Source organism: Palaemon carinicauda, chromosome 18, assembly GCF_036898095.1.
Source record: "Palaemon carinicauda isolate YSFRI2023 chromosome 18, ASM3689809v2, whole genome shotgun sequence".
NCBI lineage: Eukaryota > Metazoa > Arthropoda > Malacostraca > Decapoda > Palaemonidae > Palaemon > Palaemon carinicauda.
This window is the reverse complement of record NC_090742.1, coordinates 87,276,867-87,289,806: the sequence shown is the minus strand read 5'-3', so window position 1 is coordinate 87,289,806 and position 12,940 is coordinate 87,276,867. Positions and strand designations below refer to the sequence as shown.

Sequence of the window (12,940 nt, the reverse complement as noted above, 5' to 3'; positions counted from 1 at the left end):
ATGGAAGATGGACAGAAAAAGGAACTTTGTTTGGAGGATGAAATATCCTTTGATGTAGTGGTACAGACCTACATTATAGGATAAAGAACTTTCTCAGTGGGAAGGATAAGGTAGTTGGACTATGGAAGATGGACAATAAAAGGACCTTTGTTTTGAGGAGGAAATATCCTTGGATGTAGAGGTACAAGCCTAAATTATAGGATAAATTATGGTATCAGTTGGAAGGATCAGGTAGTTGGACTATGGAAGATGGACAGAAAAAGGAGCTTTGTTTTGAGGAGGAAATATCCTTTGATGTAGTAGGACCGGCCTATATTATAAGATAAAGTACTGTCTCAGTTGGAAGGATCAGGTAGTTGGACTATGGAAGATAGACAGAAAAAGGACTTTTGTTTTGAGGAGGAAATATCCTTCGATGTAGAGGTACAAGCCTACATTATAGGATATAGTACTGGCTCATTTGGAAGGATCAGGTGGTTGGACTATGGAAAATGGACAGAAAAAGGACCTTTGTTTTGAGGAAGAAATATCCTTTGATGTAGTGGTAAAAGCCTACATTATAGGATAAAGTACTGTCTCAGTTTGAAGGATCAAGTAGTTGGACAATGGGAGATGGACAGAAAAAGGAACTTTGTTTTGAAGAGGAAATATCCTTTGATGTAGAGGTACAAGCCTACATTATAGGATAAAGTACTATCTCAGTTGGAAGGATCAACCAGTTGGACTATGGAAGATGGACAGAAAAAAGACCTTTGTTTTGAGGAGGAAATATCTTTTGATGTAGAGGTACAAGCCCACATTATAGGATAAAGTACTGGCTCAGTTGGAAGGATCAGGTAGTTGGACTATGGAAGATGGACAGAAAAAGGAGCTTTGTTTTGAGGAGGAAATATCCTTTCATGTAGTAGGACCGGCCTATATTATAGGATAAAGTACTGTCTCAGTTGGAAGGATCAGGTAGTTGGACTATGGAAGATGGACAGAAAAAGGACCTTTGTTTTGAGGAGGAAATATCCTTCGATGTAGAGGTACAAGCCTACATTATAGGATAAAGTACTGGCTCATTTGGAAGGATCAGGTAGTTGGACTATGGAAAATGGACAGAAAAAGGACCTTTGTTTTGAGGAAGAAATATCCTTTGATGTAGTGGTACAGGCCTACATTATAGGATAAAGTACTGTCTCAGTTGGAAGGTTCAGGTAGTTGGACTATGGAAGATGGACAAAAAAAAGAACCTTTGTTTTGAGGAAGAAATATACTTTGATGTAGTGGTACAGGCCTACATTATAGGATAAAGTACTCTCTCATTTGGAACGATTAAGTAGTTGGACTATGGAAGATGGACAAAAAAGGAACTTTGTTTTGAGGAGGAAATATCCTTTGATGTAGTGGTACAGGCCTACATTATAGGAAAAAGTACTATCTCAGTTTGAAGGATCAGGTAGTTGGACTATGGAGGTTGGACAAAAAAAGGACCTTTGTTTTGAGGAGGAAATATCCTTTGATGTAGTGGTACAGGCCTACTTTAGAGGATAAAGTACTGGCTCAGTTCGAAGGATCAAGTAGTTGGACTATGGAAGATGGACAGAAAAAGGAACTTTGTTTGGAGGAGGAAATATCCTTTGATGTAGTGGTATGGGCCTATATTATAGGATAAAGTGCTGTCTCAGTTGGAAGGATCAAGTAGTTGGACTATGGAAGATGGACAGAAGAAGGAACTTTGTTTTGAGGAGGAAATATCCTTTGATATAGTGGTATAGGCCTACAGTATAGGATAAAGTACTGTCTCAGTTTGAAGGATCAAGTACTTGGACTATGGAGGATGGATAGAAAAAGGAACTTTGTTTTGAAGAGGAAATATCCTTTGATGTAGTGGTACAAGCCTACATTATAGGATAAAGTACTGTCTCAGTTGGAAGGATCTAGTATTTGGATTATGGAAAATGGACAGAAAAGGGAACATTGTTTTGAGGATGAAATATACTTTGATGTAGAGGTACAAGCCTACATTATAGGATAAAGTACTCTCAGTCGGAACGATCAAGTAGTTGGACTATGGAAGATGGAGTGAATAAGGAACTTTGTTTTGGGGAGGAAATATCCTATTTTGTGGTGGTACAGGCCTACATTATTGGATAAAGTACTGGTTCAGTTGGAACGATCAAGTATTTGGACTATGGAAGATGGAGAGAAAAAGGAACTTTGTTTTGAGGAAGAAATATCCTTTGAGTAAGAGGTACAAGCCTACATTATAGGATAAAGTACTGTCTCAGTTAGAAGGATAAAGTAGTTGGACTATGGAAGATTGACAGAAAAAGGACCTTTGTTTTGAGGAGGAAATATCCTTTGATGTAGTAGTAAGGGCCTACATTATAGGATAAAGTACTGTCTCAGTTGGAAGGATCAAGTAGTTGGACTATGAAAGATGGACAGAAAAAGGACCTTTGTTTTGAGGAGGAAATATCCTTCGATGTAGAAGTACAAGCGTACATTATAGGATAAAGTACTGGCTCAGTTGCAAGGATCAAGTAGTTGAACTATGGAAGATGGACAGAAAAAGGACCTTTGTTTTGAGGAGGAAATATCTTTCGATGTAGAAGTACAAGCTTACATTATAGGATAAAGTACTGTCTCAGTTTGAAGGATCAAGTAGTTGGACTATGGAAGATGGACAGAAAAAGGAACTTTGTTTTGATGAGGAAATATCTTTTGATGTAGAGGTACAAGCCAACATTATAGGATAAAGTACTGTCTCAGTTAGAAGGATCAGGTTGTTGGACTATGTTAGATGGACAGAAAAAGGACCTTTGTTTTGAGGAGGAAATATCTTTTGATGTAGTGGTACAGGCCTACATTATAGGATAAAGTACTGTCTCAGTTGGAAGGATCAGGTAGTTGGACTATGGAAGATGGACAGAAAAAGGACCTTTGTTTTGAGGAGGAAATATCCTTCGATGTAGAGGTACAAGCCTACATTATAGGATAAAGTACTGGCTCATTTGGAAGGATCAGGTAGTTGGACTATGGAAGATGTACAAAAAAAGGACCTTTGTTTTGAGGAGGAAATATCCTTAGATGTACAGGTACAAGCCTACATTATAGGATAAAATACTCTCTCAGTTGGAACGATCAAGTAGTTGGACTATGGAAGAGGGACAGAAAAGGGACCTATGTTTTGAGGAGGAAATATCCTTTGATGTAGTGGTACAGGCCTACATTGAAGGATAAGGTACTGGCTCAGTTCGAAGGATCAAGTACTTGGACCATGGAAGATGGACAGAAAAAGGAACTTTGTTTGGAGGAGGAAATATCTTTTGATGTAGTGGTACAGGCCTATATTATAGGATAAAGTACTGTCTCACTTGGAAGGATCAAGTAGTTGGACTATGTAAGATGGACAGAAAAAAGGAACTTTGTTTTGAGGAGGAAATATCCTTTGATGTAGTAGTACGGGCCTACATTAAAGGATAAAGTACTGTCTCAGTTGGAACGATCAAGTAGTTGGACTATGGAAGATGGATAGAAGAAGGAACTTTGTTTTGAGGAGGAAATATCCTTTGATGTAGTGGTACAGACCTGCATTATAGGATAAAATACTGTCTCAGTTGGAAGGATCAAGTAGTTGGACTATGGAAGATGGACAGAAAAAGGACCTCTGTTTAGAGGAGGAAATATCCTTCGATGTAGAAGTACAAGCGCACATTATAGGATAAAGTACTGGCTCAGTTGCAAGGATCAAGTAGTTGGACTATGGAAGATGGACAGAAAAAGGAACTTTGTTTTGATGAGGAAATATCTTTTGATGTAGAGGTACAATCCTACATTATAGGATAAAGTACTGTCTCAGTTAGAAGGATCAGGTTGTTGGACTATGTTAGATGGACAGAAAAAGGACCTTTGTTTTGAGGAGGAAATATCTTTTGATGTAGTGGTACACGCCTACATTATAGGATAAAGTACTGTCTCAGTTGGAAGGATCAGGTAGTTGGACTATGGAAGATGGACAAAAAAAGGACCTTTGTTTTGAGGAGGAAATATCCTTCGATGTAGAGGTACAAGCCTACATTATAGGATAAAGTACTGGCTCATTTGGAAGGATCAGGTAGTTGGACTATGGAAGATGTACAAAAAAAGGACCTTTGTTTTGAGGAGGAAATATCCTTTGATGTACAGGTACAAGCCTACATTATAGGATAAAATACTCTCTTGGTTGGAACGATCAATTAGTTGGACTATGGAAGAGGGACAGAAAAGGGACCTATGTTTTGAGGAGGAAATATCCTTTAATGTAGTGGTACACGCCTACATTGAAGGATAAAGTACTGGCTCAGTTCGAAGGATCAAGTACTTGGACCATGGAAGATGGACAGAAAAAGGAACTTTGTTTGGAGGAGGAAATATCTTTTGATGTAGTAGTACAGGCCTATATTATAGGATAAAGTACTGTTTCACTTGGAAGGATCAAGTAGTTGGACTATGGAAGATGGACAGAAAAAGGAACTTTGTTTTGAGGAGGAAATATCATTTGATGTAGTGGTACAGACCTGCATTATAGGATAAAATACTGTCTCAGTTCGAAGGATCAAGTAGTTGGACTATGGAAGATGGACAGAAAAAGGAACTTTGTTTCGAGATGGAAATATCCTTTGAGGTAGTGGTACAGGCCTACATTATAGGATAAAGTACTGTCTCAGTTGGAACGATCAAGTAGTCGGACGATGGAAGATGGATAGAAAAAGGAACTTTGTTTTGAGGACGAAATATCCTTTGATGAAGTGGTACAGACCTGCATTATAGGATAAAATACTGTCTCAGTACGAAGGATCAAGTAGTTGGACTATGGAAGATGGACAGAAAAAGGAACTTTGTTTTGAGATGGAAATATCCTTTGAGGTAGTGGTACAGTCCTACATTATAGGATAAAGTACTGACTCAGTTGGAACGATCAAGTAGTTGGACTATGGAAGATGGACAGAAGAAGGAACTTTGTTTTGAGGAGGAAATATCCTTTGATGTAGTGGTACAGGCCTACATTATAGGATAAAGTACTGTCTCAGTTGGAAGGATCAAGTAGCTGGACTATGGAAGATGGACAGAAAAAGGAACTTTGTTTTCAGGAGGAAATATCCTTTGATGTAGTGGTCAGGCCTATATTATAGGATAAAATACTGTCTCAGTTGGAACGATCAAGTAGTTGGACTATGGAAGATGGAGAGAAAAAGGAAATTTGTTTTGAAGAGGAAATATCCTTTGATGTAGTGGTACAATCCTAGATTATAGAATAAAGTACTGTCTCAGTTGGAACGATCAAGTATTTGGATTATGGAAAATGGACAGAAAAAGGAACATTGTTTTGAGGAGGAAATATACGTTGATGTAGAGGTACAAGCCTACATTATAGGATAAAGTACTCTCAGTTGGAACGATCAAGTAGTTGGACTATGGAAGATGGACAGAAAAAGGAACTTTTTTTTGAGGAGGAAATATCCTTTTTTTGAGTGGTACAGGCCTACATTATAGGATAAAGTACTGTCTCAGTTGGAAGGATCAAGTACTTGGACTATGGAAGATGGACAGAAAAAGGAACTTTGTTTTGAGGAGGAAATATCCTTTGATGTAGTAGTACAGGCCTACATTATTGGATAAAGTACTGGCTCAGTTGGAAGGATCAAGTAGTTGGACTATGGAAGATGGACAGAAAAAGGAACTTTGTTTGAGGAGGAAATATCCTTTTATGTAGTGGTACAGGCCTACATTATAGGATAAAGTACTGTCTCAGTTTGAAGGATCAAGTAGTTGGACTATTGAAGATGGAGAGAAAAAGGAACTTTGTTTTGAGTAGGAAATATCCTTTGATGTAGAGGTACAAGCCTACATTATAGGATAAAGTACTGTCTCAGTTGGAAGGATCAAGTACTTGGACTATGGAAGATGGACAGAAAAAGGACCTTTGTTTTGAGATGGAAATATCCTTTGATGTAGTAGTACGGGCCTACATTATAGAATAAAGTACTGTCTCAGTTGGAAGGATCAAGTAGTTGGACTATGGAAGATGGACAGAAAAGGGAACTTTGTTTTGAGGAAGAAATATCCTTCGATGTAGAAGTACAAGCGTACATTATAGGATAAAGTACTGGCTCAGTTGCAAGGATCAAGTAGTTTGACTATGGAAGATGGACAGAAAAAGGAACTTTGTTCTGAGGAGGAAATATCCTTTGATGTAGTGGTACAGGCCTATATTATAGGATAAAGTACTGTCTCAGTTGGAAGGATCAGGTAGTTGGACTATGGAAGATGGACAGAAAAAGGAACTTGGTTTTGAGGAGGAAATATCCTTTCATGTAGTGGTACAGGCCTACATTATAGGATAAAGTACTGGCTCAGTTGGAACGATAAAGTAGTTGGACTATGGAAGATGGACAGAAAAAGGAACTTTGTTTTAAGGAGGAAATATCCTTTGATGTAGTGGTACAGGCCTACATTATAGGATAAAGTACTGGCTCAGTTGGAACGATAAAGTAGTTGGACTATGGAAGATGGACAGAAAAAGGAACTTTGTTCTGAGGAGGAAATATCCTTTGATGTAGTGGTACAGGCCTATATTATAGGATAAAGTACTGTCTCAGTTGGAAGGATCAGGTAGTTGGACTATGGAAGATGGACTGAAAAAGGAACTTTGTTTTGAGGAGGAAACATCCTTTGATGTAGTATTACGGGCCTACATTATAGGATAAAGTACTGGCTCAGTTGGAACGATTAAGTAGTTGGATTATGAAGATGGACAGAAAAAGGAACTTTGTTTTGAGGAGGAAATATCCTTTGATGTAGAGTACAAGCCTACAGTACATTATAGGATAAAGTACTGTCTAAGGGAAGGATCAAGTAGCTGGACTATGGAAGATGGACAGAAAAAGGAACTTTGTTTTGAGGAGGAAATATCTTTTGATGTAGTGGTACAGGCCTACATTATCATATAAGCAAACGGAGAAACTAAAAACGAATTAGATTTCATTCTCCGTTAAAAAAGTAAATTAATTTAAGTTGAAACAGTCTTAAAAAGTTAAAGTCAAGCAATCTTAGAATGGTGAGAAGTAAAATTTGTCTATATCTAAGGAAAGAAAGAGAAAAACTAATTTAAGAAAGAATATAAACACTCCTGTAAAAAGAAGAAAGCCTGATGAGTTTAGTTTAGCTATACAAAATAAGTACTCTTGGCTATATGATGAAATGGAATAAAAAAAAAAAAGACAAAATAAATCATGCTTCTACTAAATTTGTATTGGCATCAGCACCAGATATAGGTAGAAAACTCCCTAAACAAACACAAAACACCAAAAATCTAATTAAGAAAAGATTGGAAATGATAGTAAAATCCAAAAGAGATGATGAACATAATCAGATCAAAATTGAAGAAACGCCAATGAAAGGTAGAAGTGTCAAGTTAATGAAAAAAAAAATTGGAACAAGGCACCAACAGATATTTGTTTGAAGGATGAAAATGGAAATATCAACAACAAAATAGATAAAGTGTTTAAGATGGCAGAGGATTTCTTTACAATGCTATACAATAGTGATATAAGAAATAACTTTGCCAATAGAAATAATGAAACACCCGAGTCGGTAACAAAAGTAATGTTAGGATAAACGCATCAAAAAGCATGAAAAGAGGCAAAGCAGAAGGAAAAGATGCCATAACAATTGATTTAATAATAGATGGAAGAGATTTCATAGCAGTAAAGCTCGCTGTACTCTACACAAAATGTTTGCAAGACCGATCTATAGGTATAGCTTCAAAAAACTCTATCATTATATTAATTCCCAAAAAGGAAGACACAAAAGACCTGAAAAATTACCGCACAATAAGTTTACTCTCAGTAATATAAATATTCAAAAAGATCATATTAGGCCAAATAGAAAGACAGCTAGACTTTAATCAACCAAGAGAGAAGGAAGGTTTTAGAAGCAGGTATTTAACAACTGACCATACCCATGTAATTAACCAGCTAATGAAAAAATCCACAGAGTATGAGAAACCACTATTTACGGTATTTATAGACTATGAGAAAGCTTTTGATTCTGTCAATACTTCAGCGGTAGTGATAGCTTTTCAAAGGAAATGAATAGATGAATCGTATGTTAGAACACTTGAAGGTACCTATGCAGGAAGTACAGCCATCTTAAAATTACATAATGAGGGTGAGAAAATTCTGATTGAGAAAGGAATTAGACTGGGAGACCCTCATCCCTCCGAAATTATTCTCCACATGCCTAGAAGTTTTTAAGAATTTAGTTTGGGAAAATGTAGGAAGTAGCATCAAAGGGAAGTACCGTAACAATTTAAGATTGTCAAATGACATAGTTCTATTTAGTGATTCATGGGATGAATTGCAAAAGATGGTAGAAGATTTGAATAGAGAAAGCAAAAATATAGGACTGAAAATGAATATGAGTAAAAGTAAGATATTGTTGAATGAAAATTCAGAGAGCCAACACATATGGGTTATGGACAAGCCTCTGGAGATTGTTAATTAATGAATATACGTACTTAGGACAAACAGTGTGTTTCCCTAGGACATGATACCGAAATTAATAGAAGAATAAACATGGGATGGAGAACTTTTGGTAAACAAAATGAGATTATGAAAAGCTAAATTCTACTTTCTTTGAAATAAAAAGAAAAGTATTTAATAAGAATTGGAACATAGCCAGTTACAATTCAAAGAGCTGTATAAAGAATAATGATGGGATTAGCACCAAGAAACAGAAAATGAACATCGTGGACACTAGAGCAAACTGAAGTAGATGATATTCTAACTACAAGTAGGAAAAAGAAGTAGACGTGGCAAGACATATATTGAGAATGACAGAAAATAGATGGACAAAAAGTATAAAAGAATGGGTCCCTAGAGGTTACTAAAGAAGCAGGGGAAGGAAGAGAAGACTATGAATTAATGAGCTAAGAAATTTTAAGGCTATAGACTGGATTAGAAAGTCTATAAACAGACGGGATTGGAAGGACATGTCTGAGGCCCTTGTTCTGTAGTGGACTATCAACGGCTGATGATGATGATAATAATGATGACGATATACATTCCACATTTAAAAGTTAAAATTTTGCCGTTTTCAGAATAGATAGAAGGGAGAAATGACACCATTCTAAATTAAGCATTAAGGCTACTGTTACATATCTCAATTTCAATCATATTTCATAGTACTACAAACTAAAATAAATAACTCAGAATAAAAAAATCCGTCAAATCATCCTTGTGTACTTGTTTTACCAAAACATCTTGAAAACAGGAGAATTAATTTCTATTGATTTTCCTTAGCGTAGCATTAACGAGTTGACATTTTTTTACATTATATTCAATGAAATCCGTAGAAGTTTCATTGTTGAAAACTTGTCAATTAGTCATCGACTAGTGTACGCAACCGTCAAAAATATATATATGTATGTATGTATGTATATACATATATAGATATTTATATACATTTATATATATTTATATATATATATATATATATATATATATATATATATATATATATATTTATATATATATATATATATATATATATATATATATATATATATATCCAGACACTTACTTTTTATTATATAGGGGAGATACCTAACAGAAGTCAAGTTTCCAGGAAGCTGACCATTATGAAGAATGTTTTTTACTGAGCGTGTTCAATATCCAATCATAATATCCACTGAAATACTAAACTAAAAGCAACTTGCATTGCAAGAGAAATATCATTCATCTTACAATTTAGATTTTTTTTCCATGTGCTGAACCCTTATTGGAGCTTCTTAGTTTTCTAGTACATTTTACTGTTAATTATCATCGTCTCCAATTCAGTATGATAAACAAGAATTCGAAACACCTACTGAGGTTTATATCAAACTTACCTAAAGGCGTGCATCTTAGTGTTCTCGTAATGCGGGGGAAACGTCGGCTCTACAAGTCCAGTAATGGTACCTAAGCTAGTTATTAAATCGATGGTCTCCTCCGAACCTTGAGCTGAAAAGAATCAAGTTTATTAGTCATTGAATTTCAAGTAGGATTTTTTTCAGAGATACTATTTCTCTATGACCTGTCTCTTTTCAATAGTTTCATCTCAATGGGCCTATAGTGTCTATTATTGACAAAGATACTATACAGGGATTGGCCAGGGCACCACCCACCCGTTGAGATACTACCGCTAGAGAGTTATTGGGTTCTTTGACAGACTAGACAGTACTACACTGGAGCCATATCTCTGGTTATGGCTCATTTTTAATTTGCCTATACATACACCGAATAGTCTGGCTATTCTTTCCCCATTCTCCTCGGGTTCATACACGCGACAACACTGAAATTACCAAACAATTCTTCTGTCTTCAAGGGGTTGTCTACTACACTGTAATTGTACAGTGGCCACTTTTCTCTGGACAAGGGTAGAAAAGATTCTTCAGCTATGGTAGGCAGCTCTTCTAAGAGGACAATCCAAAATCAAACCATTGTTTTATAGTCTTGGGTAGTACCATAGCCTCTGTACCATGGTTTTCCCAATGTCTTGGGTTGGAGTTCTCTTGCTTGAGGGTACACTCGAGCACTCTATTCTATCTAATTTCTCTTCCACTTGTTTTGTTAAGTTTTTATAGTTTATATAGGAAATGTTTATTTTAATGTTGTTACTGTTCTTGAAATATTCAATTTTTCCTGGTTTCCTTTCCTCACTTGGCTATTTTTTCTGCTTTTCCAACTAGGGTTGCAGCTTCGCAAGTAATAATAATGATGATGATAATTCCAGTGAATCAACTACATGACGTGAAAGATCATTCCATAATTTGTCACGGATGGAACAAAACTCCCAGAAAACTCTTTTCTGTTAAATCTCAAAAATCTAAAGCCAAAACAACTGAACTGTAATCGTTCAGTGGCTACTTTTCCCTCAGTAAGGATAGAAAAGACTTACTATGGTAAGCAGCTCTTCTACGAGGACACTCCTTTGTTTTCTAGTCCTTTGCAGTATTATAGCTTCTGTACCAGGGTCCTCTACTGTTTTGGATTAGAGTTCTCTTGCTTGAGGGTACATTCATACACACTATTCTATTTGTGTCCTTATTTCCTTTTCCCACTGGGGTATTTTACCTGTTGGAGCTCTTTGACATATAGCATCCTGCTTTTCCAACTAGGGTTGTAGCTTAGCTAGTGATGATGATAGTAATATTTAGTACTACGTGTTGGGTGGTATAGTCTTAGATCCTAAATGTAAATGATGATCAGCGTTGTGAAAAAAAAAAAAATTGCATAACATTCACATTGAGCTAAGTAAAAAAAAAAAAAAAAAAAAAAAAAAAAAAAAACTGAGAGAAAACCTAAAACTATGATCTGAAATAGGAAATATGGTGAAGGTCAAGTTTTATCAAACAATTCACAATGGGTGTGCCCTACTGGAGATCAAACCAGTAACAATATTCAAAGCTCGACAGACTAACAGGATCAAAAGACTTAATCAAGATAAACACTTCTTCAAAAAAGTTGAAATGCTCTCGATATGCCATTTTTTGTCATTGAAAAAGATATCGGATATACACAAACACTGATGAGCGCAAATATAATAAATGTATTGTAGTGGGGACAGACAGACAGGCAGACAGAGACAGACAGACAGACAGACAATACTCTCCAACAACAAAATAAAAATAAACACCTTGTCCTAGAGAGAGCTGTTCCACTATCGTTAGGTCATCGTCACCGGCGAGGTCTTCAGAAGATGCATGCGCTTGAACTGTTGTTGTTGTTGCATCTTGCATTAGCAACAATACAAACAATGTTACTGGTATTAACATCCAATCCATCGTCTTCGAAGAAATGGCATAAGTTTTCTACTCACGTCTTAGGTTTCTTGATGAAAAGAAATTAAAAAACGCCTCAACAAAAGGAAACACACAGGACAATTCAAAGAATAGTTTTTGTATTCCACAACCACTACGCTAAATTTTCGTCACACTAATCAATGCAGCTCATAATTTTTAGACATTTGAAAAAAAATACTTGTAATGAATGAATCTCAACTAAACTAATTAGAAATGAATGACCAAGTTCATTACAACTATTACAGCTACTGGTGATCACGGGACAAAAGTACACTTCAGTTCTGTAGTGTAGTTGCCAGATGCTTCCTTCCTATAAGAGGAAAGTTCAAAAGGATATTATCTGATATTCTTAATCAGTATAAATAAGATAGAAGTTACTGATAGTCTCAAAAGAAAAATGATTTCCTGTGTTAACAAAGGCGAGCACCCGAATAAAATCTCTCGTTTTGTTATCGCATATTTATAGCCAACTCTAACACGCAGTAGATCACAAGATAATGACGATAACGATAAATGACCTCCAATGTTGTTCTTGATTCTCTACGTCCATAAAAGTCTGTAGTTAGATTGGTAAGATGCTATGAATCCTTACTTAGTTTCTTATCTGTTTCTAAGTACTTTACTTTATTTTATTACTTCACTTTTACATTGGACTTGTTTGTATAAAGAATTCTCTATTGAACATTTATATGTGTATATTCTCAAAGTTCAGAGTTTCCCAGAAAACACATATCCTCTCATGTGAAGGATTATGGCTTTCAAACAAAAGCCAAAATCCAGAATCTTTAATTTTACTTTTTTAAATCTACGCGTGGGACAAATATATATATTTTCTATAAGTTGGTTAACACACATTTTCAATGGATTCTTACTTCCGCCAACGAAGTTGGTAGGAGATTATGTTTTCGCTTGTTTGTCTGTTTGTCCGTTTGTTTGTTTGTAAACAACTTCCTGGCAACAATTTTACTCATAAAGTTGTGAAACTTTCAGGGATTAATTGTTATATTAAGGCGTAGATTTGGTTCAATTTAAAAAGTCATAGGTCAAGGGACAAGGTCAAGGTCGAACAAA

The 12,940-nt window shown here is 35.9% G+C and overlaps 1 protein-coding gene across 3 annotated transcripts in view; it reads right to left on the bottom strand.

The window, feature by feature from the left end:
- LOC137657929 (esterase E4-like) overlaps window positions 1-12,284 on the bottom strand; it is a 71,229-nt gene extending 58,945 nt beyond the window's left edge. Inside the window, exons 1-3 of one of the 3 annotated variants that reach the window (XM_068392624.1) lie at window positions 12,104-12,284; window positions 11,704-11,897; window positions 9,917-10,028 (exon numbers count right to left, since the gene is read on the bottom strand). In XM_068392624.1, the coding sequence (XP_068248725.1) occupies window positions 9,917-10,028; window positions 11,704-11,851 (260 nt within the window). In that variant the 5' untranslated portion in view covers window positions 11,852-11,897; window positions 12,104-12,284. The other 2 variants (XM_068392626.1, XM_068392625.1) reach the window with 2 other exon arrangements.
- Window positions 12,285-12,940: the final 656 nt, after the last annotated feature.